The following is a 27,829-nucleotide window of genomic DNA, read 5'->3' on the forward strand; positions in this document are numbered from 1 at the left end:
AGTAAACAGGGCAAAGAGGATAGCTTTTCCTTATAGACACATGTTGCCTAATAAATGTAGAAGGAATGGTGGCATTAGGAAATTAGGCTTTGACAACCTCAATAGGCAAAAATCATCAGTGGATGCTTACACTACTGGATTAATGTTTGATGACAAACACCATATTTACAGATCTCAAAGTATATACTTACAACATATGTATTTAATGATAATAGGGAAAAGTAATAACATGATAGTGGAGAAACCTGTCAGACATCACCTTAATTATGTAAATTATTATCACCAGTAATGAACAGATAGGTATCATGTGCATCCCAAGAAAGACATATCATATCACTTTTGTGGTATTTTTGCCAAAAATGCATAAGCTACATCCAAGAATAAGGAAACCTCAGACAGAAACAAATTGAGGGACATTCTAGAAAATAAATTGTTACGTGCTTTTCCTAAATTTTAAGATTATAAAACACGAAACACTGCGAAACTCTTCTAGATTAGAGGAGACCAAAGAGACAAAGCTATATTTAAGCAAATCCTGAACAGGAAAAAATTTTTTTTTCTTTTGCTGTAAAGCTGAAGTGGCCAAATGTTTTCTGTAATGGATCAGATAATAAACATGTTGTTTAGAGGGCCTCACTAAGTGTGTTAGGACTTCTCGACTCTGTCCTTGTGTCTCCAAATCAGCCATAGACAGTATCTAAAAGAATGACATATCTGTGTTCCAGTACAACTTTATTTTGTTTACAAAAACTGGTGACCCTCCTGATTTGACCTGAGGGCAGTAGTAGTTTCTCAGAATACCTACTCCACCCACCAGGGGACCCTCATAAAGGACTTCCGTAGGACAGCTGGCAAAATTTGAATCAAATCTGTAGATTAGGCATTAGTATTGAATCGGCGAAAGTTGTATAAAAGAATGTCCTTGTTAGGAAATAAACACTGAAATATTTTGGGTGAAGTAGTACTATATCTGCAATTTGCTCTTAAATGATTTAAATAACAATATGCAAATAAGGTGTAAAATGTTAACATTATGGAGGTCTGAGTGAAAGGAGACTAGGAATTCTTTGTACCACTTGTACTATTACAACATTTCTGTAATCTCAATATTATTTTAAATTTAAATTTTTTTTGGAAAAGCATTACATAAATTCTAGGTTAAGTAAACTGGGAAAATATAGCTTGTCTCACAAGGCCATGTAAATATATTTTCAGTTACTTTTTTTCATATATATATATTCCGTTGAGTCAGTTCTGGTGAGTGGAATTGCTGTATTCATATGTCTAGGCATTTTGAAATTTAAAATTTAACATTTTTGTTTCATTACCAGCAGCAGTTAGAGTGACTGCTAATGATATATTTTGATGAGTAAGTTAATGTAAAATAACTTTCTCTAAAAATAACAATCAGTACAATGATAATAAACCTCATAAGGAAATGTGCCTTTCTTTCCCCCAAATAGATACAATAAGTCCCATTTAGTTTATCATTATTTTCCATTGTTTGCCCTTTAAGCAGTTTCCCCTCTTTGGAAAACTTGAGTAGCTTTTAAGACTTTTGCCTCTGGCCAAGATAGAGTAACATGGAGTAGAATTACTCTCTGGCTTGGAACAAAAACCTGGACAAAATATGTAAAACAACAGTTTTCCAGGTATTGAACATCAGGTATAGAAGGATAAGTGATTACTGAGAAACTGGGAGTCCACAGAGGGCAAGACAGCAGGGCTGCAAAGTGGAGAGGAATTAACTGTATAAATAGATTCAGAGATCTATCACAGAGGTTTCCTTTCAGTCTTCAGCTACATACTGATCAGCATGCGTGTGTAAGGAAACTACTCCGTCATGGGGATTGGGGAAAAAATCCCCAAAAATTAGAGGAAACAATTTCTAAAGTTCACTTAGGACTATGAATTGTGCCTGTTAACAGTAGCCAGAGTGGAAAATATCATAATTTATGGGGCATTCGCTAGACTGCTCAGAAGGGTTTTGTTTCAGTAGTGATATAAAATTGGGTCCAGGCATGATGCTCTGTTTTCACCTGGCAAACTTAAAAGAAGGATTGAAAAGATCAAACTTAATTGTGTACCAGAACAAAGCTCAAGAATATAGAAATAGAAAAATATCCAGCACTAAGAAAGGCAAAATCAAAACATACCAGTCATACAAAGGAGCAAGAAACTATCCATAACAAGAAAAATCAGTAAAGCAAAACCAACCCAGAAATGACATGCATGATATAATTATTGGATAAGAACATTAAAACAGTAATTTTTTTGTTTTTTTGTAGAGACAGGGTCTCACTATGTTGCCCAGACTCGTCTTGAACTCTTGGCTTCAAGCAGTCCTTCTGCTTCCTTGGCCTCCCAAAGTGCTGGGATTACAGGTGTGATCCACGGTACCCAGCCTAAAATAGTTATCATATTTGTGTTCTATATGTCCAAGATGCCAAGATCAAGAGCTGGGAAAATTTTTCTTTGAAGGGTCAGATGGTGTATATTTTAGGTTTTGTTGCCCATATAACCTCTATCATACTACCAAGCAACAGTAGACCATGTGTAAATAATTAGAGTGTCTGTACAGTGAAGTATAGCTTTATTTGTAAAATGGATGGTGGGTAGGATTTGGCCTACAGGCTGTAATTAGTAGATACCTGAGCTAGAGGAGAGGTTAGAGACATAGATTACACACACACACACACACACACACACACACACACACACACACACACAAACGCACGCACACACTCAAATCTCTAAAGATGAAAACTACAATATTTAAGGTGGAAAAATACACTTGGGATTAATTTCAGAATGGACAAAGAGTAGATTAGTAAACACGAAGACAGGGAAATAGATACTGTCTAAAATGAAGCACACAAAGAAAAAGTCTGAAAAAAAGTGGTGAGCATTAGTGAGCCATGGTTTATTGTCAGGTGACTTAATATATATGTAGTTAGTCATTGTAGGGAGAGTATGATTAAAACAATATATGAAGAAATCATGGCAAAAATGTTCTAACTGGAAAATTAGTGAAAATTGTAAAACCACAGATCTAAGCCGGGTGCTATTGTTCACGCCTGTAATCCCAGCACTTTGGGAAGCCGAGGCGGGTAGATCTCTTGAATTTAGGAGTTCAAGATCAGCATGGGCAACATGGTGAAACCGTATCTGTACCAGAAAGTTAAAAAAAAAAAAAAGTTAGCCAGGAGTTGTGGCACGTGCCTGTAGTCCCAGCTACTTGGGAGACTGAGGTGGGAGGATCACTTGAGCCCAGGAGATGGAGGTTGCAGTGAGCCAAGATCACACCACTGCATTCCATCCTGGGTGACGGAGTGAGAACCCATCTCAAAAAAAAAAAAAAAAAAAAAAAAAAAAAAAAAAAATCAGTTAATCCTGAGTACAGAAACTACCCGGAAGTACTCTATAATCAAATTGATTAAAGTCAGTGATAAAAAAACAACAGAAAACAAAAGACAAATTATGCACAAAGGAACAAAGAGAGGATGACAGCAGGTTTTTCATCTGAAACCTTGCTATGGATAAGACAGAGCAAGTGCTTTGAAATGCTCAAGGGGGACCTATACTTGTCCACCTAGAATTCTATACCCAGTAGATATATACCATTTTAGGCGTAGTAAAAATGGAAAGAATTTATTGCAAATAGGCCTTAGCTACAGTGTTAAAAGAAATTCTTCAAGCAGAAGGATGATCATACTAGAAAGAAATCCGATTCTGTACAAATTACCAATATCAAGAACAAAAAAGGTGACATCACTACAGAGTACAGATATTTGAAGGATAATAAGCAAATATAATAATTAACTTTTTGCCAATAATATTCACCTTTTGAAGAAATGCACAAATTTTTTGAAACTAGCAAACTACCAGAGCTTACTCAAGAAGAAACAGGTAACCCGAATAGTCCTATTCGGTTAAAGTTAAAGAAATTGAACTTATAAACCTTCTGACAAAACTGCAGGTCCAGATGGCTTCACTGTTGAAATTCTACTATATGTTTAAGAAAAAAATTATCTCGGTTCCATACATACCCTTTGAGAAAATTGGAGAGCAGGACATACTTATCAGTTCATTCTGTGAGCATAGCATTACCCTGTTGCGAAAAGTAGGCAAGACATTACAAGAAAATGAAATTACAGTCCAGTATTCCTTGTGAACATAGTTATAAAAAGTCTTCATGGCCGGGCGCGGTGGCTCAAGCCTGTAATCCCAGCACTTTGGGAGGCCGAGACGGGCGGATCACAAGGTCAGGAGATCGAGACCATCCTGGCTAATACGGTGAAACCCCGTCTCTACTAAAGAATACAAAAAACTAGCCGGGCGACGAGGCGGGCGCCTGTAGTCCCAGCTACTTGGGAGGCGGAGGCAGGAGAATGGCGTGAACCTGAGAGGCGGAGCTTGCAGTGAGCTGAGATCCAGCCACCGCACTCCAGCCTGGGCGACAGAGCCAGACTCCGTCTCAAAAAAAAAAAAAAAGTCTTCACAAATTTTCAAATGGAATCCAACGATATATTAAGGGGATGATACATCTTGACCTACTGAGCTTTATCTCAGGAATGGAAAACAGTTCATGTAATTCAATATATTAATAGAACAAAAAAGGAAAATCATATGGTTATCTCAGGGGATTTAGAAAAAGCTTTTGACATCCATTCCTAATAGAAATTCTCAGCAAACTTGGAATAAAACAGAATTTCCTCATCATAGGGTTCCTATGAAATAACTACATTTAACAACATGCTGTTTGGTGAAACACTGAATGTTTTTCCTTCAACATCAGGAACAACACAGGGATGTCTGCTTTCACAGATTTCATTTAACATTGTATTTTGATGTACTATAAGGCCAGAAAAAGAAGTGAAAGACATCTAGATGGGAAAGAAAGAAGTGAAACTGTCTTTATTTGCAGATGTCATGATCATCTATATAGAAAATTCTGCGGAATCTTGCTACTAGAACTAATAAGTGAGTTTAGCAAGGTAGTAGGATACATGATTAACATACACAACTAAATTGTATTTCTTTATACTAATGAGCAATGGGAAATTGAAATTTGAAGGCAATACAGTTTACACAGTAGTGTAAAAATATATGTAATTCCATGGGAAAAGTCTGACAAAAGGTGCAAAAACTCTACACTGAAGACTACCAAACACCACTGAGAGAACTTGAAGTCCTAATTAAATGTTCTTCAGGTAGAAGACCTAATATTGTTGAAATGGGCCAGGTGCAATGGTTCACGCCTATAATCCCAGCACATTGAAAGGCCAAGGTGTGAGGATCACTTAAGACTAGGAGTTTAAAACCAACTTGGGCAACAAAGTGAGACCTCGTCTCTACAAATAATAAAAAAATTAGCTGGGCATGGTGGCGTGTGCCTGTGGTCCCAGCTACATTGGGAAGCTGAGGCAGGAGGATTGCCTGAGCCCAGGAGGTTAAGGCTGCAGTGATCCATGTTTGTGCCCCTGCACTCCAGCCTAGATGACAGAGCGAGACCCTGTCTCAAATAAATACATATGGTTAAAATGTCAGTTCTTCTCCAATTGATCCTATGGATTTAACACAATCACAGTCAAAGTCTCAGCAGGCTTTTTTGTAACAGCTGACAAGCTGCTTCTAAAATTTATATAGAAATGCAAACAACCTTGGAAAAAAAAGCAAAAAGAACTTGGTTTCAAAACTTATTACAAAGCTATGGTAGTTTAAAGTATTGTATTGGCATAAAGATAGCTAAGTAGACCATTGTGGCAGATTAGTAGCCAGAAATAGTTCTTCAGATATATGGTCAGTTGCTTTCCAGTCAAGGTGCAAAGGCAATTTAGCTAGATTTTTTAAAATGATAGTCTTTCTAACAGTTGATTGTGGAACAATTGGATATCCATTGCTCCTTCAACCTGCCCCCAAAACACAAAGTAACTATAGTCTATATATAGTACCCTATTAAAAAAATAGCTCAATGTAGACCTAAATGTAAAACTTTATACAGCTTTTAGAAGAAAACATGGGAGAAAATGTTGTTTATTAGGCAAACATTTCTTAGATACTAAAACACAATCTATGGAAGAAATTGATAAATTTTACTTCATCAAAATACAGAACAAAGATGAAAATGACTCTGAAAAGTAAATAATAAGGAAATAATCCATTTTTAAAGGACGGAAATGGTCTGAACAGATACTAATCCAAAGAATGTATGAGTATAACAAATACCCATTAGGGAGGTGCAAATTAAGACTACAGTGAGTGTGTTAGTCCCACTGGTTTGCTATAAAGTGTACCATTAACTGGGTGGCTCATAAACCACAAATGTATTTCTTATAATTCTGGAGACTGGGAAGTCTAAGATTAAGACGCCAGTGTGTTTGATGTCTGTTGGAAGATGCTACCTGGTTGATAGATGGCTGTCGTCTTTGTGTCCTCATGTGGCAGGAGGGACAAGGGCACTGATCCTATTCTTGAAGGCTCCATCCTCATGACCTCATCACCTCCCAGATGCCCCACCTCCTACTACCATGGCATTTCTGATTAGATTTCAACATAGGAATTTTAGGGGACACATACACTTTCTAGCAGTTAGATACTATTAATACTATATACCTGTTACAATGTCTGAAATTTACAGGACTCATCATGGGAACAGCTAGTACTTTCATACATTGGCAGTGGGTAAATAAAGTGGTATAATAATTTTGGAAAATAATTTAGCACTTTCTTAAAATGTTAAGCCTCTACCATATGGCCTAGTTATTCCATTCCTACATATTTAATCAAGAAAAATGAAAACACCTGAATACAAAGCCCTGAACACAAATGTTCATGTTAGCTTTAGTTGTAATAGTCACACAGACACAACCCAATATCCAGCAACAGGTGAGTGGATCAACAAATTGTAGTGTATTCTACAGTGAATTTCTATTAAGCAGTAAAAAAGGAACTCGATACATGCAATAGCATAGATGGATCTTAAAATAATTATACTCAATTTTCTAAGTATGTCAGGAAAAAAGAATATGTACTGCATGATTCCACTTACATAGAATTATAGAAAATGGTAACTGATCTGTAGTGACAAACAGTTGATCAGTGGTTTCCTGGGGATAGAGGGAGGCAGGAGGAAAGATTACAAAAAGACAGGAAGGAAACTCACAATTGTGGATACCTTTATTTTGATTTTGGTGATGGTGTGTATACACATGCCAAAACTTGTCACATTGCACACTTTAAAATAAGTGCATTTTATTGTATTTCGATTAAATCTCAATAAAGCTGTTTAAAACTTAGAAGCTTTTATACTTGAAAAATATTCTAAAATATTCTGAAAGGGATTAGTGTACCTTCTTGGGAAAATTCAGGTAAGTTTTTTTTGTTTATTGTTTTGTTTTGTTTGAGATGGAGTCTTGCTCTGTCGCCGAGGCTAGAGTACAGGTGCCTGCCACCATGCCCAGCTAATTTTTAATTTTTAGTAGAGATGGGGTTTCACCGTGTTGGCCAGGCTGATCTCGAACTCCTGACCTCAAGTGATCCGCCTGCCTTGGCTTCCCAAAGGGCTGGGATTATAGGTGTGAGCCACCACACTTGGCTTCAGGTAAGTTTTATTTCTTTTTAAATCTCTGAAAGACAGCAAACTACAGATTTATATTGTTTATTATTGAAGCTAAAATAAGGCAAATTTAGCAAAAAGTTTGTATAACAACAAATGGAAATGTAAAATCAGTGACCAAATCTGTGATAAAATTTTATTTTGTTAAGCACAAACTTGGAAATCAGAAATTTTCCCTTTTGATAATATAATTTTAGGTACCATCTGGCCTTTTTTTTGTTTTGTTTTGAGAGACAAAGTTTGGCTTTATCAACCAGGCTGGAGCACAGTGGTGTGATCTTGGCTCACTGCAACCTCTGCGTCCCGGGTTCAAGCCAGCCTCCCACCTCAGGCTCCTGAGTAGCCGGGACTACAGGTGCACACGACCATGCCAGGCTAATTTGTATATTTTTTGTAGAGACAGAATTTCCCCATGTTGTCCAGGCTAGCCTTGAACTCCTAAGCTCAAGTGATCCCCCTGCCTCGGCCTCCCAAAGTGCTGAGATTACAGGCAAGAGCCACCACGCCTTGCCTTGAGAATGCTTTTTAAAATGGTTTTTTCTCCATTTCTCCTTTAAAGAATATTCAAGTTAGGAAAATTTTAGTATCTCATTTTATTTGATGAAAAATATTTTAACATTTTTTCTCTCCATTGATGTGTAGAGAGTTCAAAATCGGGCAGATTTTATTCCTTTAAAAAAAATATTTGAAATCTGTTATACACTATTCTTACTCCAAATTAAGCAATATTGAAAAAGCATCCTGTTGTGACGGTCATCTTTTAGATAGTATCAACCAGGATTAGAAATAGGAGAAACAAGATGGTTACCTGCCTTTGATTGTCAACACCCCATACTGTTCTATGTTCTCAAAACCCCATACTGTTTTATGTTCTCAAATTCCTCTAGTCCCAAATTTTTCTGTACATGAGATGTAAAACCTTAAGTAGCAAAATGGCTTATTTGTACAATAACCTTTTAAGCTAATAGAACACAGATGTGTTGATGACCCATTGCTGTTAATGTAATGGCCTATGCCTATATGGGAGTGGGAGGTGGGGAGGAGAAAACCAAGAACTGGTCAGAATTTGAAAGGATGTGTCTCATAGCTGTGTGACAGGATTCGAAGCAATTTACCTACTTATCTATAAAAAACTATGGAATTTTGGGACATTTTTACTTCTATCATAAAAAGAGAGGATTGAAGTGAGATTTGCAGGTGTTTCCCTAGGAACAGGACCTGTACTGTTGTTTGGCTTCGGTCACTGATAGATGTAGACACTTAGTATAGCAGCCTCAATGTTTTAGTGTATTACAAGGGCACCAGGAATTTGTTGACTATTGATAGTATCCCTAGATTATCATTTTCAAAACTGGCCCTCAGGCAAACAGTATTTCTCAGAAAGCTTCCTTGGGGGAAAAACAAGGAGATCTTAGTCAGGTCTAACAGCTTGGAAAACAAAGCCTACAAATATCCCTCTCTTGAAGATTTTGCTTACGGTTCTGAGTAGTCCTGCCATTAATTGGTTTCACTTTATTTTATCTGATTTCACTGAAGCATCTTTGATTGAGACACGCTTCTTTGTAAACCATAACTATTGTGGAGCTCACTTTGAGAAGAAGTGTCTGAAACAGTGTAAAAGGCGAGACTGCCAGAATCTGACAAAAATAGGGCAGTTCTTCAAGGTTTTGTGGGGGTGCGTATAAATCTGGATGCCTTTTGGCAGCATCCCGAAGTAGATGTGAGAAGAGTTGAGCTGAGCTTTCTAAACTGTCAGTTGTCCGTAAGTCCAGTTTTGAGGAAGAATTTTATAAAAAGTCTTGATTGAATGTCAGCCATGTAGTATACTTAATTGATTTAATCAGAATTCTGTTTTGGAACTTTTCTTTAAAAACTTTACTTTTAAAATTGTCTGCAGGGATCAACAAGCATTTTCTATAGCATCGAGTAGTATATATTTTAGGCTTTGAGGGACACATACTGTCTCTGCTGCATATTATTAGTCTCTGTTTTATAACTCTTTTTTTTATGTTGTTTTTTGAGACAGAGTCTCGCTCTGTCACCCAGGCTGGAGTGCAGTGGCATGATCTCGGCTCATTGCAACCTCCACCTCCCAGGTTCAAGCGATTCTCCTGCCTCAGCCTCTTGAGTAGCTGGGATTACAGGCGTGTGCTACCATGCCCAGCTAATTTTTCGTATTTTTAGTAGAGACGGGGTTTCACTGTGTTAGCCAGGATGGTCTCAATCTCCTGATCTCATGATCCGCCTGCCTCAGCCTCTCAAAGTACTGGGATTACAGGCGGGGAGCCACCTCGCCCAGCCCGTCTTTCAGAATTCTGTGTGTTGTATACTTCAACTACTTAGAAGTATTCAGTTTATAGATACTAGGTTTTTTTGCAGTGCATCTTTACATTTTCTTCTTGGCTTTTTTTGTTTTAACAGACTTAGTAATTAAAAACTTCCCTTTGTATCCAAAATTTTAAAAATCCTGTAAAGAGACAAAACTTTTCTGCCATAACCTTAGTTATTCCCACCACCACCCCTTTTCCTTAATAGCCAAGAAGCATGACTATGTTGGTTGTGGTTCCTTCCCTCCCTTTCATTTTGTAGCTTACTTCAGTGATATTGCCTCACCACCAACTCACTGAGAAACTTGTAATTAAGCTGTTCCATTTATGAACTATCAAATTTATGAAGAGTTTCTAATCTTTATCTTTCTTGACTATTCTGTAATATTTAATACCATTGATTATGTTCCCTTAACTGAAGTTCTCTTTTACCTTTACACAGGACCAGGTTTTTCTCATTATTTGCAGACTCCCATTGCCTCCATTGGCATAACTAGTAAAAGCAGATCCATTGGAAACAGCAGCACATGAGCTTATCTTACTATTCATGGATGTTTCAATTTAGCATTCTCTTTGTGGTTTCTTTCTTTTCTTTTCTTTTCTTTTCTTTTCTTTTCTTTTCTTTTCTTTTCTTTTCTTTTCTTTTCTTTTCTTTTCTTTTCTTTTCTTTTCTTTTCTTTTTTGCTATGTAAAAAAAGTTTGAATTTTATAAAGCCAACCACAGTAAAAAAATTGACGAAGGTAATCACAGATTAAACATGTTGAACCAGAATGGCATTTGCCATAATGTCATAATTTAATGTTAGTAAATGTTGATAAAAATAAAATCTCCTTTTTTTTTGTTTTTGGTTTGAGACGGAGTCTCGCTCTGTCACCTAGGTGGTGCAGTCTTGGCTCACTGCGATCTCTGCAAGCAATTCCCTGCCTCCCAAGTAGCTGAGACTACAGACATGTGCCACCATGCCTGGCTGATTTTTGTATTTTTTGTAGAGATGTGGTTTCACTATGTTGGCCAGGCTGGCCTCAAACTCCTGCCCTCAAGTAATTCGCCCACCTCAGCCTCCCAAAGTGCTGCGATTACAGGCGTGATCCAATTGGTTTTCACTTAGAATGAAAATTTTATGTGGAATCATTAAATGAAATTAGTAAACAATAGACTTCAAAATTTACATTATGTTTCAAAGTATTCAAAAAAGTTCATTTAAAACATCATAATTGTATGGTCAAGGATTCTTTAGCACCCATAATATGTTTTTCCAATAATAAATTTTCAGTATTTTTTTATTTAAAAGAAAACCTGGATGATTGTGATATCTTACTACTGAAATTTTTTGGGGTTTATCCCAGTAGTTTTCAGTCCATGTGACCATCTCACTCCATCCTCTTTCTTGACATTTGGCACCATCTGGAGACATTTTTGGTTGTCATAATTCAAGGAAGGGCGCTACTGGCACCTGCAGGGTAAAAGCTAGTGATGCTGCTACATATTCCTACAATGCACAGCGCAGTCTTTCCACAGCAGAAAATGATTCTGCCCAGGATGTCAGCAGTGCTGAGATAGAAATCCTATTTATTGACACAGCCTTACTCTATTTGGATGAAAAGCATATGGGCTATTATTTGACAGGCTTTACTATTTATTGTGCTTCTTTAAAGTATACCGTCTTTTTTTATGGCTCCTTAAGGTACAGAAAGTCAATGATCAAGTTTTAATTGCCAGAGAACATAATTTTTAATGTTTAATATTCTGTTTAATAAAGCAAAATTTATTTTTACTGTTGAAAGAAGCTATTTGGCAAATTACTCTTACAAGACAACTATTGCTCATGATTATCTTGAGGCTCTAGTTACTTTTTCAGGAATTGGTATTCTAAATATGAGGGAAAAGACAAGGAAAACCAGAGCTGTCACCTTGCATTCATCATAAGCATCGTGAGTTCTTAGAACTATGAACAGTTACATCCAGTAGTAGAAGCCAGCAGAATGCCCAGTGCCTAGAATACAGTGGGCTTTCAATAAATCTTCAGTGGGAAGATGGATAGTTGTGCAGTTTACCTGGTATACTTGCAAAATTTGTGTTTTGCACATTGGTTAAGATGCCTGATCATTCATTCCTAGGTCATTTTCAACTTTGCTCTCAAAGCCTCAGTGCAAGTCCCATTTTCCCTCGCTCTGCACTTTGTGTACTATTGAAGGTTGAAGTCTTCTTTCTAAGGAAATAATATTAATAGCTAGAGGCTACTGACACTTGCTTTCTGTCAGTTTGTGGGACTAACTTACTTTAAAGTGTCCCCCTCACTCCCAATATGAGGTATTACTGTCTTTATCTTACAGGTGAGAAAACTCAGGCTTAGTGAGACAGACCCTTAGTAACAGACCCTCATCTATTTCATACCAGAGCTATACCCCTCACCACTAATAGTATAATTTTGTCCTCACAAGCTAGACTACCTAGATTTGAATCCTCGCTCTTCAGTATCATCTTGGGAAAGTGACTTAACCTCTACCCAGTTTCTGAAATGTACGTAATAGTGTGTTACCCTCGAGGTTGTTGGTTATGTTAATACATGCTTAGAAGAGTACTGGTAGAGTGATTGCTTAATTTTAGCTCGTTTAATGATTATAATTAAAATCTTTGTAGAAAGCATTTGTGACTGCCTCGGATATTATCAAATACTAAGTTTGTGTCCTGTTTTACCTGAGTTGTCATGAAAGGGATGGAAATGTAAAGTATGACTCTTACCCTTAAAGACTTTGTAGTCTATTGGGAAGACAACAAAAATAAACATGAAACCTGACAAACACAATGCAGTTACTGCTAAATAATGTAATAGAGACTACAAATGCAAATAGAATTTAGTATCCAGAAATACACTTAATGGCTTAAAATTATTCAAATATATAGTAGCCCTTCACGTTTTGTGCTGAGAAATTTTGTGCTGGTTTTGTCAGGATATTGGCCTTCTCTTGGCTTTGCTTTTTTTTTTTTTTTTTTTTTTTTTTTTTTGAGACGGAGTTTCACTCTCGTTGCCCAGGCTGGAGTGCAATGGTGCAATCTCGGCTCACTGCATCCTCTGCCTTCTGGGTTCAAACGATTCTCCTGCCTCAGCCTCCCTAGTAGCTGGGATTACAGGCATGCACCACCGTGCCTGGCTAATTTTGTATTTTTAGTAGAGACAGGGTGTCTCCATGTTGGTCAGGCTGGTCTTAAATTCCCAACCTCAGGTGATCTGCCCGCCTCAGCCTTCCAAAGTGCTGGGATTACAGGCGTGAGCCACTGCACCCAACCTGCTTTTGTTTTCTTATTCACCCTGAACTCTATGTTCAGTCACCTGACTTTGTAGCACCTCAAATCCCTCATCATTGTTACCCTCTCCAGGCTGCATCTCTAGTACCCAGCAAGTTTGAGAGTATGGTCTCCCTATTCCCTTCCTTGGAATGTTAGTGGGAGTTGACACCATTATTTTTGGATTCCAACATTAGGTGGTCCTTTGATACCAATCTTCAGTTGTTTTTTTTTTTTTTTTTTTGAGACAGAGTCTCGCTCTGTCACCCAGGCTGGAGTGCTGTGGCCAGATCTCAGCTCACTGCAAGCTCCGCCTCCCGGGTTCACGCCATTCTCCTGCCTCAGCCTCCCGAGTAGCTGGGACTACAGGCGCTGCCACCTCGCCCGGCTAGTTTTTTGTAGTTTTAGTAGAGACAGGGTTTCTCCATGTTAGCCAGGATGGTCTCGATCTCCTGACCTCGTGATCCGCCCGTCTCGGCCTCCCAAAGTGCTGGGATTACAGGGTTGAGCCACCGCGCCCGGCCCTTCAGTTGTTTTATTTGTCCGTAGTTAGCTTCCTTTTCCATACCCTGGAAGGTATTTCCAGTATTTACAGCTGTTTTCTTATCCATTAGACAACATGATGGCCTCTCATTTTACGAATAAAATAGAGACTTTCAGACTTAACTCCTGCTTATGTCCTTCGCCCAGCTGGCATCTGTTAGACTTCTTGCTGAAATTAAAGTGACCTTGACTTCTGCAACATCTCACCTTTGATTGCTCCCTTCTTTCGAGGTTGTGTCTTTCTACAGCACCTGAGGCTGGTTTCAGTTCTTCCTGTTATCAGTTCTCAGTTTCCTTTAATACATTTCTTCTTGACTCTCCTGTCAATGTGTTTTGTTCTGGGGAGTCCATTTACTTCCATGGTTTTGTTTGCCAGTTACATACTAGTGAACCCCACCTTTTCAGCCCAGACCTCTCTCTTGAACTATGCATAGATACTTCCAACAACCTACCGAATACTTTCAACTCGGAGGTCCCAGGGGCACTTCAGAGTTGACTTTTGTCAGCAGAACCTAATAATAATATATACCCACTTCTCCCAAAACAAAAAAAAATAGTTATTTTTCCTGTTCCCTACTGTCTTCTGTTACCTTCTTCTTAGTGTGAGAGCCTTTTTATGTTTGTCTTGTCCCTCTGCTTTTGAATCCTTTCTCTAGAAATAACTAAAAAGTAAAATTAATTATGTATTTTTAAAAAACCTTAATAAGATCTCTCATTGCCTTTAGTTTAGATTGAAAATTCAGTTTCTACAGTATTGATTTTCTATAATGGGCTGGAGAGAAAATTGACTGGTGATCTTGTCCCAGTTCACAAAGGGATGGATTTTTTTTTTTTTTCATTTTGCGTTTTCTCTGGATCTTACTACATCCTACCACTTTTTTTATACTTAAAGGTTTAATCATAATTCAGTCATGATGAATAACCATATAACAATACTTCCCCTAAAAGTACTTCAAATAATTTTCCAAGAGTTTTTTTTTAAAAACTTTGATTTTAGGTTCAGGGTTACATGTGAAGGGTTGTTACATAGGTAAACTCGTGCCATGGGGGTTTATTGATTATTTCATCACCCTGGTATTAAGCCCAGTACCCAATAGTTATTTTTTCTGCTCCTTTCCCCCTCCCAAGCCCCACCCTCAGATAGATTCCAGCGTCTGTCGTTTCCTTCTTTGTCTTCATAAGTTCTCATCATTTAGTTCCCACTTGTAAGTGAGAACATGCGGTATTTGGTTTTCTGTTCCTGTGTTAGTTTGCTAAGGAAGATTGCCCCCAGCTTCATTTATGTTCCCACAGAAGACATGATCTCATTCTTTTTTATGGCTGCATAATATTCCATGGTGTGTATGTACCACACTTTATCCAGTCTGTCACTGATGGGTGTTTATGCTGATTCCATGTCATTGCTATTGTGAATAGTGTTACAATGAACATTCATGTGCATGTGACTTTATGGTAGAATGATTTATATTCCTCTGGGTATATATCCAGTAATGGGATTGCTGGGTGGAATGGTAGTTCTGTTTTTAGCTCTTTGAGGAATTGCCATACAACTTTCTACAACAGTTGAACTAAATTACACTACTACCAACAGTGTATAAATGTTCCCTTTTCTCTGCAACCTCTCCAGCATCTGCTATTTTTTGGCTTTTTAATAATAGCCATTCTGACTGATGTGAGATGGTGTCTCATTGTAATTTTGATTTGCATTTCTCCAATGATCAGTGATATTGAGCTTTTTTTCATATGCTTGTTGACCACACGTATGTCTTCTTTGTAAAAGTGTTCATATTCTTTGCCTACTTTTTAGCGGGCTTTTTTTCCCCCTGTAAATTTGTTTGTTCCTTATAGATGCTGGATATTAGACCTTTATCAGAAGCATAGTTTGCACGTATTTCCTCCCCATTCTGTAGGTTGTCTGTTTACTCCATTGATAGTTTCTTTTGCTATGCAGAGACGTATTACCACTTTTATTATCACCTATTACGGGGTAATATTTGAAATAGTGTAAACTTTTATACTTAGTATTTAAGTATACAAATGTCCAATTTTCAAAGCCTTTATAGTTGACTCTGTCATTGTCAACCTTATTCACTGCCACAGCTCACCTTAGAATCTCACAAATTTGTTTGAATTCCGGACTGCCACTATTCTCTATAAGAACTTGGGCATGAAGGCCGGGCGCGGTGGCTCAAGCCTGTAATCCCAGCACTTTGGGAGGCCGAGACGGGCAGATCACGAGGTCAGGAGATCGAGACCATCCTAGCTAACACCGTGAAACCCCGTCTCTACTAAAAATACAAAAAAAAAAAAAGAACTTGGGCATGACAATCAAAATGGTGTTAGCAGTATATCAGTACTTAACTTTTTGGATTATGAGGATTAAATAAAATAATGGAGTTGAAGTGCTTAGTTCAAGGCCTGGCACATAGGAAACACTCAAGAAACATTAGCTGCTCTTGTTTTACTGTTGTGGCTGCCTTACTCCTTAGCCTGAATGTGCAGTTATCGATGCCTTTGTTCACACTATTTTCAGGCCCTGGAACACCTTATGCTTTCCTCCTCCCACTTCCTGTGTCTACTTCTGTCTCAGGATTAGGGCTTCTAAAAACTTTTCCCAGCTTGTAGTCCTTTACCATCCACCCTTGTCTTTACATAGGCATTCCCTTATTGGTGCTTTTTGTACATATTGCTACTTGGATTATTGCATTTCATTACAATTTGGACTTTGAGTTCCTTTGCAGTGGTAGGGATTAGTTCTCAGTCTATTTATATCCTGGTATTACTGCCCTGCCTTGGAGCTAACAGGTTTTTTCAGTTGGTAAAAATAAATGCTGTTATCTAGGTTATCTCATTTAATCCCCTCAGCCACCCTGTGGTAGGGAGTTGTTATTATCTTCCGTTTTCAGTTAGGGAATCAGAGGCTGGTTGAGGTTAAATGATTTGCCCCAGGCTACTTAGTATGTAAGTGCTGTAAACCTAGAAGTCCTAATATTTAATAACTTATTACTACCCTATAGCTACCCTCTTATACCTGATATTTGTCTTTATAGTATGAGTAGAATAACATTTAAGTTTGGGCTGTGTAAGACATCTCAAGAATTGGGATTCTGCTTATTCAGAATTGTTATAGTTTCATCTGTGTAGCACTTGCTTTCTTTTTACTATATAATATTGCTTAGCAAAACAATTGAGTATATAAATACATTTAAGATATTGAACTTTGTATCGACCATTTGCCCAATAAATATGTAGAGTTGTTTTTACTTGAAAGAATTAACATTGTATTTTTTTCAAAATTCAGATTTTCACTGATTTCAATTAGCCTTTATTAAATTTTATTTATTTAATATCCTTGAGATAATTATGTATTCGTATGTGAATGATAGGCCTTTCTTGGTCCTTATAGCATTGTCATTTTAGGATCATGTAATAATAAATTTGGATGACTTAAGGATTTGTTACAGCTTTTGTATTCAGTGAAAAACATTGCTTCTGATAGCTGGGGTAGGGAAACTGAGGAGGGGAACTACATTATTAAACTACAAAATTACTGCATTTTATTAACTTTATAATATTTTAAAGCCACATTAGCAGTGTATATGTTGATTCTAGTTATTCTGGAAGGTGTAATTGTGGTTTGAGTTACATCATAAATTCCAAAGAATGCTAGACAGTTTCTTATTTTTAAAGAACAAGGAATAGAATTGAAAATGAGCAGTGTTTAGTATCATTGTATAATCTTCCAGTTTAATTTATGGATTTACTTTGCTTTATTGTTTTGTTTTAAGGTTTGCTTATTTAAAAAATATTTATAAGCATTCCTCTCATTACAGAGCATAGTAATGAAGGAAGATTTCATCACAAATTTCACCTCTGTAACAGTAATATTTATATTTGATTTTAGGGAAGCTATGCGAAATTATTTAAAAGAGCGAGGGGATCAAACAGTACTTATTCTTCATGCAAAAGTTGCACAGAAGTCATATGGAAATGAAAAAAGGTAAGATTATTGTTTTTCTGGTGGATAGTTAATTGTAGTTACCACATGAATTTGCCAATTATGTATTAATATATGTGTCAGAGGATGGTTTCTATTACTGGGTTCATTTGCTAGTACAAAATAAAAAATAGGCGATTTGTCTCCTGAAGGGGAGAAACAAAGTGAATTGTAGTATACTGTTAGGAATAGATAACTGGTGCCATGAAGAAAAGTCAGCATGGAGACAGAGGATCTCTCAGCAAGGCAATCTTTACTTTGTGCAGAAAGGGTGCTCCTTGCAGATGGAATAATGGAGAGAGCACACTTAACAAAGGAAAAGCAGACATATTTGTCCCTTATGCATTTGAGTCATCCTTACCTCTGTGTCCTGCATCCGTTGGCTGGAGCTGGACCTCACAGTCTTAAATTGATACCCGATTTACTAATAACATAAAACTTTCCTAAATAGGTAAGTACAGGGGAGAACAAAGAAGAGAGGAAGTTGCTTACAAAAGGTTTAAGAAAGCAATAACATTTCCAAATAAGGAAGAGGCATAAAGCTATGAGCTAAGACTTGTCTGGGCCTGCCCAGACATGCCTAAGTAAACCAAAGCGACTAATTGGGGTAAAGTGTAAGAACTAATAGTTGATAGGAGGCTTTAGAGTAAGAAGCTATTATTTCTAGTGTCTATTATTTTATTTTTAAACCAAGACGAGCTTTGAAGAGGAACTTTTCTACTTTATACACATACTCAAGCTGGAAGGAGAATTTAATAAAGGTCATCTTGTTAATAAATCCCTGATCTTACAAAATCAAATAATCCACAATTTTTCTTTTGGGCTACATAATATTTCCCAAATACTTATGTGATACATTAGGTCATTCACAGCGAAGCTTTCTCTTTGGTGGAAAATGTAGTTTTTTACACAAATGTGACCCCAAAAGTACCATTTTGAAAAGGAAAAGGCTAAACAAGCTCTTGATCCTAAAACTGTCTTGAGCTTAGGTTAATTGAGCTATAGAGTGATTACAAAGAAAACTGCTGGCTCTCTCTCTTGATCCTATTCTTGTTTGGGTTGCTATTAAGAAAAAACAGCAAAACTGGGTTCATACTCTCATACTGGTTGAATGTGGACTCAACAGAAATTATCTATAAAGTAGATTAACCAAAATTAAATTACAACAAGGTGATTTTAAAATATTTCTCATGGTATCCTATAAATTTCAGCATTTTTTATGTTTAATTGGGGACTTTCATTGTTTCTTCACTTGGTTCCTGGAATTTTCTTGTGAATAGTTTCTTGAGTCTGTCTTTCAAACAGCATTTTTTGGTTAAGCATTTCATGGAAAAAGCCTGCTTATGGAGAAAGATCAAAGGTTTTTAATTGGCTAGAAAGGTACCCCGACCGAAGAGAGAAGGAATGAAAACTAAGGTTTTGGGGTTGTTGTGAAAGGAATGAGTAGAATTCTTAGAGATTGTGACATAAAGGAAACCTCAGCTTATGCTTAAGAGAAGGGAAATGTAATATGTATGTGATTAAATTAATTTACATGTTAAAAGAGAATTAGGAAGTCCCTTTTTAGGAAGTTCCTGGAAGCTGACTAGATCTGAGCTGAAAAGAAGCGTAAAGCTTTTTTTTTTTTTTTTTTTGAGACAGGGTCTCACTCTGTTGCCCTGACTGGAGTGCAGTGGTATAATTTTTGCTTACTGGGCTCAGGTGATCCTCCCACCTCAGCCACCTGAGTAGCTGGGACTACAGGCACTCACCACCATGGCCAGCTAATTTTTGTATTTTTTATAGAGACAGGGTTTCACTATGCTGTCCAGGGTGATCCCAAACTCCTGGGCTCAAGTGATCCGCCCTCCTCTGCCTCCCAGAGGATTAGAGGCATGAGACACCGTGCTTGGCCAAGAAGGTAAAGCTATTTAATTGGTAGTTTTAATCCTCAAAGATGAACAAGTGAAAACAATTTTTAAGATTCATACTGCCAGGTATTGTTATTCAGGCTTACTAAATTTATGATTATTTTATCTTACTTTACTAACACAACTTAAACACTGATTTAGGGTTCAATACGGGAAGAAGTTGGTATCTGTAGTTTGGGACATAGCGTACCAACTCAAATTAGTGGTCCTTTTTTTCCCCATGAAGTTGATACTAGAAATTCAGTATTTCTTTTTCATTAATGAAATTTAGTGTGTGTTTATAGCAAGTTTTCTGCTTTTTAAGCAAAACAGAAGAAGTCAACACCCGTCATTATGGAAGAAGAATCTGAAAGGTCAGCTGTGCACCTCATAGTGAATCTGAGGTAGAAACAGTTTCATATCGGCTCCGATCATGAGCCAGACATTGTTCTGAAAGTGCTTTATAAATATTTTAAAGTTGTAATCCTCATAATAATTTTGTGAAGTAGTCATGTTATGATCCAAATTCTGTGGGCAAAGAATCTAAAAATCAGAGATTTTAAATGTGTCCAGGTTGACATTAGTTAGGAATCTGTGGAGCTAGGGTTGGAACTCTTGAGGGCCTAATTTTAAATATTTACCCTTTTTACTACCCTAATTGCCATACCATTCCATTTGCGTTTGAGTGTTGTGTTATCTAGAGCAGGGACTAAGGAGGAAAAGATCCTTTGAGTACTTAAACTTTGTAAACTTACCTTTGCCTAGGACTAACTCTTTTACCATTACCTGGGTGAGACTGGACTAGCTCTAATTGAATTGTGAATAGATGCATGTTTATCATATAGCTTCAGACTTGGGCAAGCTGCTTTTCTTTTCTCTGGAGTTTTGAAGATGCATTTTAGTACAATTGAATTCACTTATTCTTTATTTCTGATTGGCTATTTGGCTATTATGTGCCAGGTTTTATGCAAAAGGACCTTTACTAGGAGTTTTAAAAGACACTATGTCATTTAATACCAGGATGTATAACTGAGGCCCAATGGAGATAACAAAAGGGGAAGAGCTATTTAGAAAATTACGTTAAAATCCAGATAAGGTTCCTGTTTGTTAGTTACTGTTAAAAAATACGGCTGGGTGCAGTGGCTCACGCCTGTAATCCCAGCACTTTGGGAGGCTAAGGTGAGAGGATCACCTGAGGTTAGGAGTTCGAGACCAGCCTGGCCAACATGGTGAAACCCCATCTCTACTAAAAATACAAACATTAGCCAGGTGTGGTGGCAGGCACCTGTAATCCTAGCTACTGTGGAGGCTGAGGCAGGAGAATCGCTTGAACCTAGGAGGCGGAGGTTGCACTGATCCGAGATAGTGCCACTGCACTCCAGCCTGGGCGGCAGAGTGAGACTCTGTCTCAAAACAAACAAACAAACAAACAAACAAACATGCGTATAGAGCTGTAGTGGTTTATGGAGTTAAAATGGAAAATTTAGCCTTATCTTTTATTGTAGTAGCTTTTATTTTTTTTCTTCTTTTTTTCTTTCTTTTTTTTTTTTTGACTCACCTTGTTGCCCAGACTGGAGTACAATGGCACAATCTTGGCTCACTGCAACCTCTGCCTCCCAGGTTCAAACAATCCTCCTGCCTCAGCCTCCTGAGTAGCTGGGATTACAGGCACCCACCACCACGCGCAGTTACTTTTTGTATTTTTTTTTTTTTTTTTTTTAGACGGAGTCTTGCTCTGTTGCCTGGGCTGGAGTGCAGTGGCTGGATCTCAGCCCACTGCAAGCTCCGCCTCCCGGGTTTATGCCATTCTCCTGCCTCAGCCTCCCGAGTAGCTGGGACTACAGGCGCCCGCCACCTCGCCTGGCTAGTTTTTTGGTATTTTTTAGTAGAGACGGGGTTTCACTGTGTTAGCCAGGATGGTCTCGATTTCCTGACCTCGTGATCCGCCCGTCTCAGCCTCCCAAAGTCTGGGATTACAGGCTTGAGCCACCGCGCCCGGCTACTTTTTGTATTTTTAGTAGAGACGGGCTTTTACCATGTTGACCAGGCTGGTCTCGAACTCTTGACCTTGTGATCTGCCCGCCTCTGCCTCCCAAAGTACTGGGATTACAGGCGTGAGCCACCGCGCCTGTCCTGTTTTCAATTTCTCTGTATTGTTTGAGCATGGCCTAGTTGGTCTAAAACCCCAGTCAAAAGAAAGCTTGAACAATCTAAACTTTGAAGTCCTCTAAAAAATGAATAAAAATGATGAGAAGGCCAGAGTACTACTTTCCTATATTTTACTGATTTGTATTGTTAAAATTTCAAAGTAGACACGCATTACTTTATAATAAAGGGGAAACCCATTAAATTTACTTGATTTTTAAAAAAACAGGTGTTAGTGTTAGTTAGGACTAATGCTAGTCTAGCCCTCTGGATGTCTAGCAAACTCCCCTGGATTCAGAAAAGAGTTCTGGGCTCTTACTTGGTGGTGGAGTGCATAGTGGGAAGAGGAAGATCTGCCTTCTTTCTTGCTGATCCAGGTTCAGGCCTTTTTGAAGAGTTGCAAAGGCACAAGGCGTGAGGTAACCTGAGGGCATGATCACAGTCCTCTTGGCTGTGTCTTTTTGGCATACAAGATAACTCCAGTGAGTGATGCTTAAAAATACTTGGTTAGGAAATTTTATCCCCAAATTTTAAATTGTTCTTAATGTTAAATATGGTGCCTAATAACTAATATTTATTTGCATGGCACATCTAGTACCCCATTTATATTAGTGATGAGTTTCTCATTAAGTAAGGTCTGAGGTTAAAAAATAAACTTTTTAAAAGATTATTTTATCTAGAGGAAATGTTAATATGTCATTTGACATTAACATTCAGCTTTCTTGAAGGCAGTAATTAAGCAGCAGTATGATGCTGTTGAAACAATTAACAGTAAAGCCATTTAGACTGATTCTGAAGTCATATTGAGATTTGTGTTAATTGGCCAATTGTGGTATGCAAAAAGTTCCTAAATACGGTCCTTGTGAACTGAATAATCATCAAAGGTTAGTAATGATTCTGCAAAGGTAGCAAGATAATGCAAATGTCATGAGTTTGGATTCTGTTTAACCGAATTTATATATTGGGATGGATAAAAAGCCTTCTTTGAATCTGTAAGGCAGTTTTCAGACATCATCTCAAGATTTGAGGAAATAGGTGTTGAAACAGTCTCTGAAAATAAAGACAACTTATGACAGGAATAAAATTTTAAATGTGTGCATATCGCCACCAAGTGGCAGAGAAAGTATTGTTTGTCATAGTTGATAGAGCTGCTGGGAAAGATGAGAAAATAGAGGCAACGTGTTTTATAGGATATCTTTTTGTAGCAGCAGTTAAACTCTGTAGGCTAACCACTTACTGGTCAGACTTTTCACTGAGTGTTTGATACATATTGACCAACTGCCCAAATTTTTAAAAAATCGTCAGTTTCACACACCTGGCCTAAAATACACCACGTAAGATATATTTTAGGCCAGGTGCAGTGGCTTGTGCCTGTAATCCCAACACTTTGAGAGACCAAGACAGGAGAATCCCTTGAGACCAGGAGTTCAAGACCAACCTGGGCAACATAGTGAAAGTCTGACTCTGTCTTTAAAATTAAATAAATAAGTAAGTAAATAAATAAAATAAAGATGTATTTGAGTTTTCTTCTGTTAATTTGGTGGCCTTTTATTTTTACCCCATTCTCTTTGGTTTCTTTTGCTTGTATTCTTGCCCTTTTTTTGTATATATGCTGACTTTTATTCAATCACTGTATTGTTACTGAAGTCTGGGCAACAACTTGATTTGTTTGCCGTATTTTAGGGGATGATGATATTGGGATGTTTAAGTTATGATTTTATCAGCAATATAGAAATAATTTCAATGTTTAGATTATATTGGATTTGCTACTTTCTTCCATTATGCCTTTTTAAAATAATTTAGACTTGAGTTTGTTTTTTTTTAAGACTCAGAGACTATTGAAAAGTCTTCATTTTCTTATATTTATTACATGATTGGAAAGCACTTTCAAGATAGACCCTTGGTCATTGTTTTGAATAGAGAATTTTTTATCAACCTGATTTTTACCGTTTCATGCATTTTGTCACACTACTTTTGAGAAAACTAGCACTACTCATTCTTTTATCATTTTAGCTCTCTTTATATTTTTCAGATGTGAAATTAAGAAGTACCATTTATGATAACTCATTTGAGATTTGACTACTGTATTTGGCATACAGGTTGTGCATTCCCAATCCAAAAATTCGAAGTGCTCCAAAATCTGAAAACCCTGAGTGCCCACATGACCCTGTAAGAGTCTTCCTCTGTCATCTAGGCTGGAATAGAGTGGCACTATCTTGGCTCGCTGCAACCCCTACCTACCGGGTTCAAGCAATTCTCATGCCTCCGCCTCCTGAGTAACTAGGACTACAGGCATGCACTACCATGCCTGGCTAATTTTTGTATTTTTAGTAGAGACAGTGTTTTGCCATGTTGGCCAGTCTGGTCTTGAACTCCTGGCCTCAAGTGATCCGCCCGCCTTGGCCTCCCAAAGTGCTGGAATTACAGGCATGAGTCACTGCACCCAGCCTGGAGCATTTTAGATTTGGGATATTCAACTGCTAAGAATAAATGCAAACAATCCAAGATCTGGAAAAAAAAAATTCAAAACACTATTGGTCCCAAGCATTTTAGATAAGGAATACACAACCTGTACTAAAACACAGCTCTTTGAGTTTTATAGCTGATACACCAATTTACTAAGGAGTCCTAACATCAGTGTTCAATAAAAAACTAACAGGAGTTGTGTTTCCAAAACTGATGCCTTCTCAACCTCCTGAGAGTGTGCCAGCCTAGGTATTTGATTCTGTGCCATAGTAAGCATTGAGTAACTCCCAGCATTAGAAGCCAGAAAGCTCCCCTTTGTAGACTTGAACTGAACCCACTCCAAAACTAGCCCAGTTAATCCAGGCTTCCCTCCAAACTTAGAGTGACCTGGAACTGGGCCCACTACCTTGGCTGTGACCTTTATATCCTTGGCCTCAGTGTAAGTATACAGGCATGAAAACTGCTCTTTTCTATTGGATTAGATAAATGTGAGAGGACTACAGAGACTTCCCTCCTCACTCAGTTAAATCCTTAGGGCCTCCTTGGTCTACTTGTCCACTACCTCTGCCTTTGCTGCCTGTTAATCCCCCTTCTGCCCTCCGCTCCAGCCACTCTGGTCTGTTGGTTGTTTCCCCACTCTTGGTCACAGTCCTTCCTACCTCAGAGCCTTTGCACTGGCTCTTTCCTCTGTGGAAATGCTCTTGCCCCAGGTGTCCACATGGCTTTAGGTCATGACTCAAAGTCACCTTCTTAAGGAAACTTTTCCTGGCCACCTTGGGCTGTCCCCATTTCAAGTACCCCTTGCCTGCTTTATTTTTTTCTCCCCAGCTAACGGAGTACACCAGCTAACGGAGTACATGTGCATGTTATTTCACTCATTTATCTGTTTTTATTATCTCTCTCCTATTAGAGTGTAAGTTCCATGAGAACAGGAATTTTGTTTCATTTTTTTGGTTATTTTTACTGCTATATCCCCAGTATCTGTTACACACTCAGAATATAATAAATAATTTGGAGAATTAATGAATATTAAATAAACCCAGCTTACTTCTTGTAAGTCATATGTAAATTGCCTCTAAAGTAGTCTGGTTAGGGTTGAGCAAAAAGTAGGTTCTATTAATATATTTTGAGTCAATTCAGTAGATAATATTGTAGAGGCTGAGGGGGAAGCAAATAAGAAGTAGATATTACCACCTTCAAGAAGACCTAAGCACAAATCCAGCCTGCTGGTGTCTGCATGTGTGTACATATATGCACATAAAGTTTTTTTTCTTTTAGTCTGCACGTTGTTGGCCTACAGAGTGTTAATAAGTGTAAATTAGTTGCCAAATTTAAAAAAAAACTATTTCACATAAAATTTGATTTCAGGCATCTATTGAACAATTGGAGGACGGGACCAACACTAGACCTGCATGCCCATAGTACAGCCACGTGAGTGTGAGTGGATATATACACACCAGTGGCTGATTATCATTGCATTTAAGATCTGGGTTTTCTTATACTAGGATTAAGAAAAGTAAAAAATTTTCTGTACTAATAACAGTACAAAAAGTTAGAATGACAACGGAGGCTGTGTGTTTCAAGAAAGAAGGGAAGGAAACTACTTCTTTGGGAAACTAAAGGATATTCCTAATTTTTTTTTTTTTTTTTTTTAAAGACAGTCTCACTCTCACCCAGGCTGGAGTGCAGGTGCACTATGACAGCTCACCGCAGCCTTACGCTCCCAGGCTCAGGTAGTCCTCCCACCTTAGCCACCGGAGTAGCTGGGACTATAGGTGCCTGCCACCATGCCCACTAATTTTTTATTTTTTATAGACACGAGGTTTAGCCATGTTGCCCAGGCTGGTCTCAAACTCCTGGGCTCAAGCAGTCCACCTGCCTCTGCCTCCCAAAGTGTTAAGATTACAGGCATGAGCCACTGTGCCCAGCCTGGATATTCCTGTTTATTATATACACCGTTCACCCATTTATATGACTTATGTGGCTACTATAGTTAATTTGAGTTTTCAGGCCCTCTAGAGAGATATGGCATAGATGTTTTAAAGTATGTACAAGTCAGCATTATAATTGAGCAAAGCTGAATTTATACCCTATATAAGGACTGGATTTATGGTCTGAACTATGTAAAATATGAGCCTTGAGCTAGGCTTTGCAATAGATAATATTTTTAATTGCTAAAGAAAAGATTATAAGAAAGTCATTCTCAGAAGAACTTGTGAGGGTGGTTTTTGACAACAAGCAAAACAAACTTATGGTGTTCTGTGAGTTGAAAGAATATAGTGTATTGTTCTTTGAGCATGAAATATTTCTCAGATATCTACAGTGCACCAGGTGTTCCAAGTATATATAAAATTCAAAGATATGCAAAACACAACACTGCTCATAATCAGGAGATCCATTTATTTTTGACTCTTTTGCTTTTATTAATATTTTGGGTATTTCTACTATGGACAATACTCGATAATACAATTTTCTAGGTTAATTTATCCCATTAAGTTAATTTACCACATTAAGTTAAATGCAGTATCCATAACAATAATGTCACTCATTAGTGATTGTGTCATTTTGAATAGGCCTTAATTAGTAATTACAGATTTTGTGGTGGTTTATCATGTTTTGTAATATGTTAGAGTGCACTGAATTTGCTGAACTCCAGTAGTTTAGAACTCTGAGCCATGTGAAAATACAAAGAGAAGTTCTGTACTCTAAAAAGTATTTAATCTAACTGTACGCATAGCTCCAGTATTTTACCTGAACAGATTTAGTTGTTGTGGAAGTCCTGATTTCTGTCTTGTGGGCATGATTATTTGCATTACAAAAGGCTTCACCAAAATTTTTCTTTGGGAAATAGGTGCATTTCAATATGATTTTGTATTCATAATGTTCAAGAAAAGGAAATGCTTTCTTTAATCTAATTGATTTGAGCTTTTTGTTTTTTTTCCCCCCATTATTCTTCAGGTTTTTTTGCCCTCCTCCTTGTGTGTATCTTATGGGCAGTGGATGGAAGAAAAAAAAAGAACAAATGGAACGCGATGGTTGTTCTGAACAAGAGTCTCAACCGTGTGCATTTATTGGGATAGGAAATAGTGACCAAGAAATGCAGCAGCTAAACTTGGAAGGAAAGGTAAATCAAGACTGCTAGTTCACCAGAAAGGGGCACCATGGTACCAGAATATAGTTTTCATATTCATTTTTGTGGTGGAGATTTTTTTCTTTAATAACTGTTAGTAACAATTTCTGGAATATATAAACTAGGACCAAAAAATATGCCTCTCAGATCGCTTTGGTCTAGTCATTCATGAAGCTTATGCTACTGACATTGGAAGATGGCATGCAGTAAGCTTCCCCAGCTTGCAAGCAGTTTTAGCAAATCAGATTTCTACTGGACGCCAGTAATAAATTTAGGAGGCTGATTGCTCATCTTCTGTTTGACAGAGGTTTGACACTCAAATCTCAACAAAAATACATTGTTCAGTAATGTTTTACTCTGCTGTTTTAATCTTAGTTTTATACTAGACACGATGATATATACATTGTGGAAAGCATTTATCTGGGTTT

The 27,829-nt window shown here is 37.6% G+C and overlaps 1 protein-coding gene across 2 annotated transcripts in view; it reads left to right on the plus strand.

The window, feature by feature from the left end:
* Window positions 1-27,829, plus strand: part of RBPJ (recombination signal binding protein for immunoglobulin kappa J region) — a 118,280-nt gene that overhangs the window by 72,066 nt on the left and 18,385 nt on the right. For both annotated transcript variants that reach the window (XR_001881463.1, XM_017851915.1), the window contains 2 exons: window positions 17,679-17,774; window positions 27,230-27,395. Coding sequence is in view for 1 of the 2 variants with exons in the window: in XM_017851915.1 (XP_017707404.1) it covers window positions 17,679-17,774; window positions 27,230-27,395 (262 nt within the window). In the remaining variant the exon portion in view is untranslated. The remainder of the gene's footprint in view (window positions 1-17,678; window positions 17,775-27,229; window positions 27,396-27,829) is intronic.

Source organism: Rhinopithecus bieti, unplaced genomic scaffold (genome assembly GCF_001698545.2).
Source record: "Rhinopithecus bieti isolate Rb0 unplaced genomic scaffold, ASM169854v2 scaffold_2294, whole genome shotgun sequence".
In the NCBI taxonomy this organism is placed as follows: domain Eukaryota; kingdom Metazoa; phylum Chordata; class Mammalia; order Primates; family Cercopithecidae; genus Rhinopithecus; species Rhinopithecus bieti.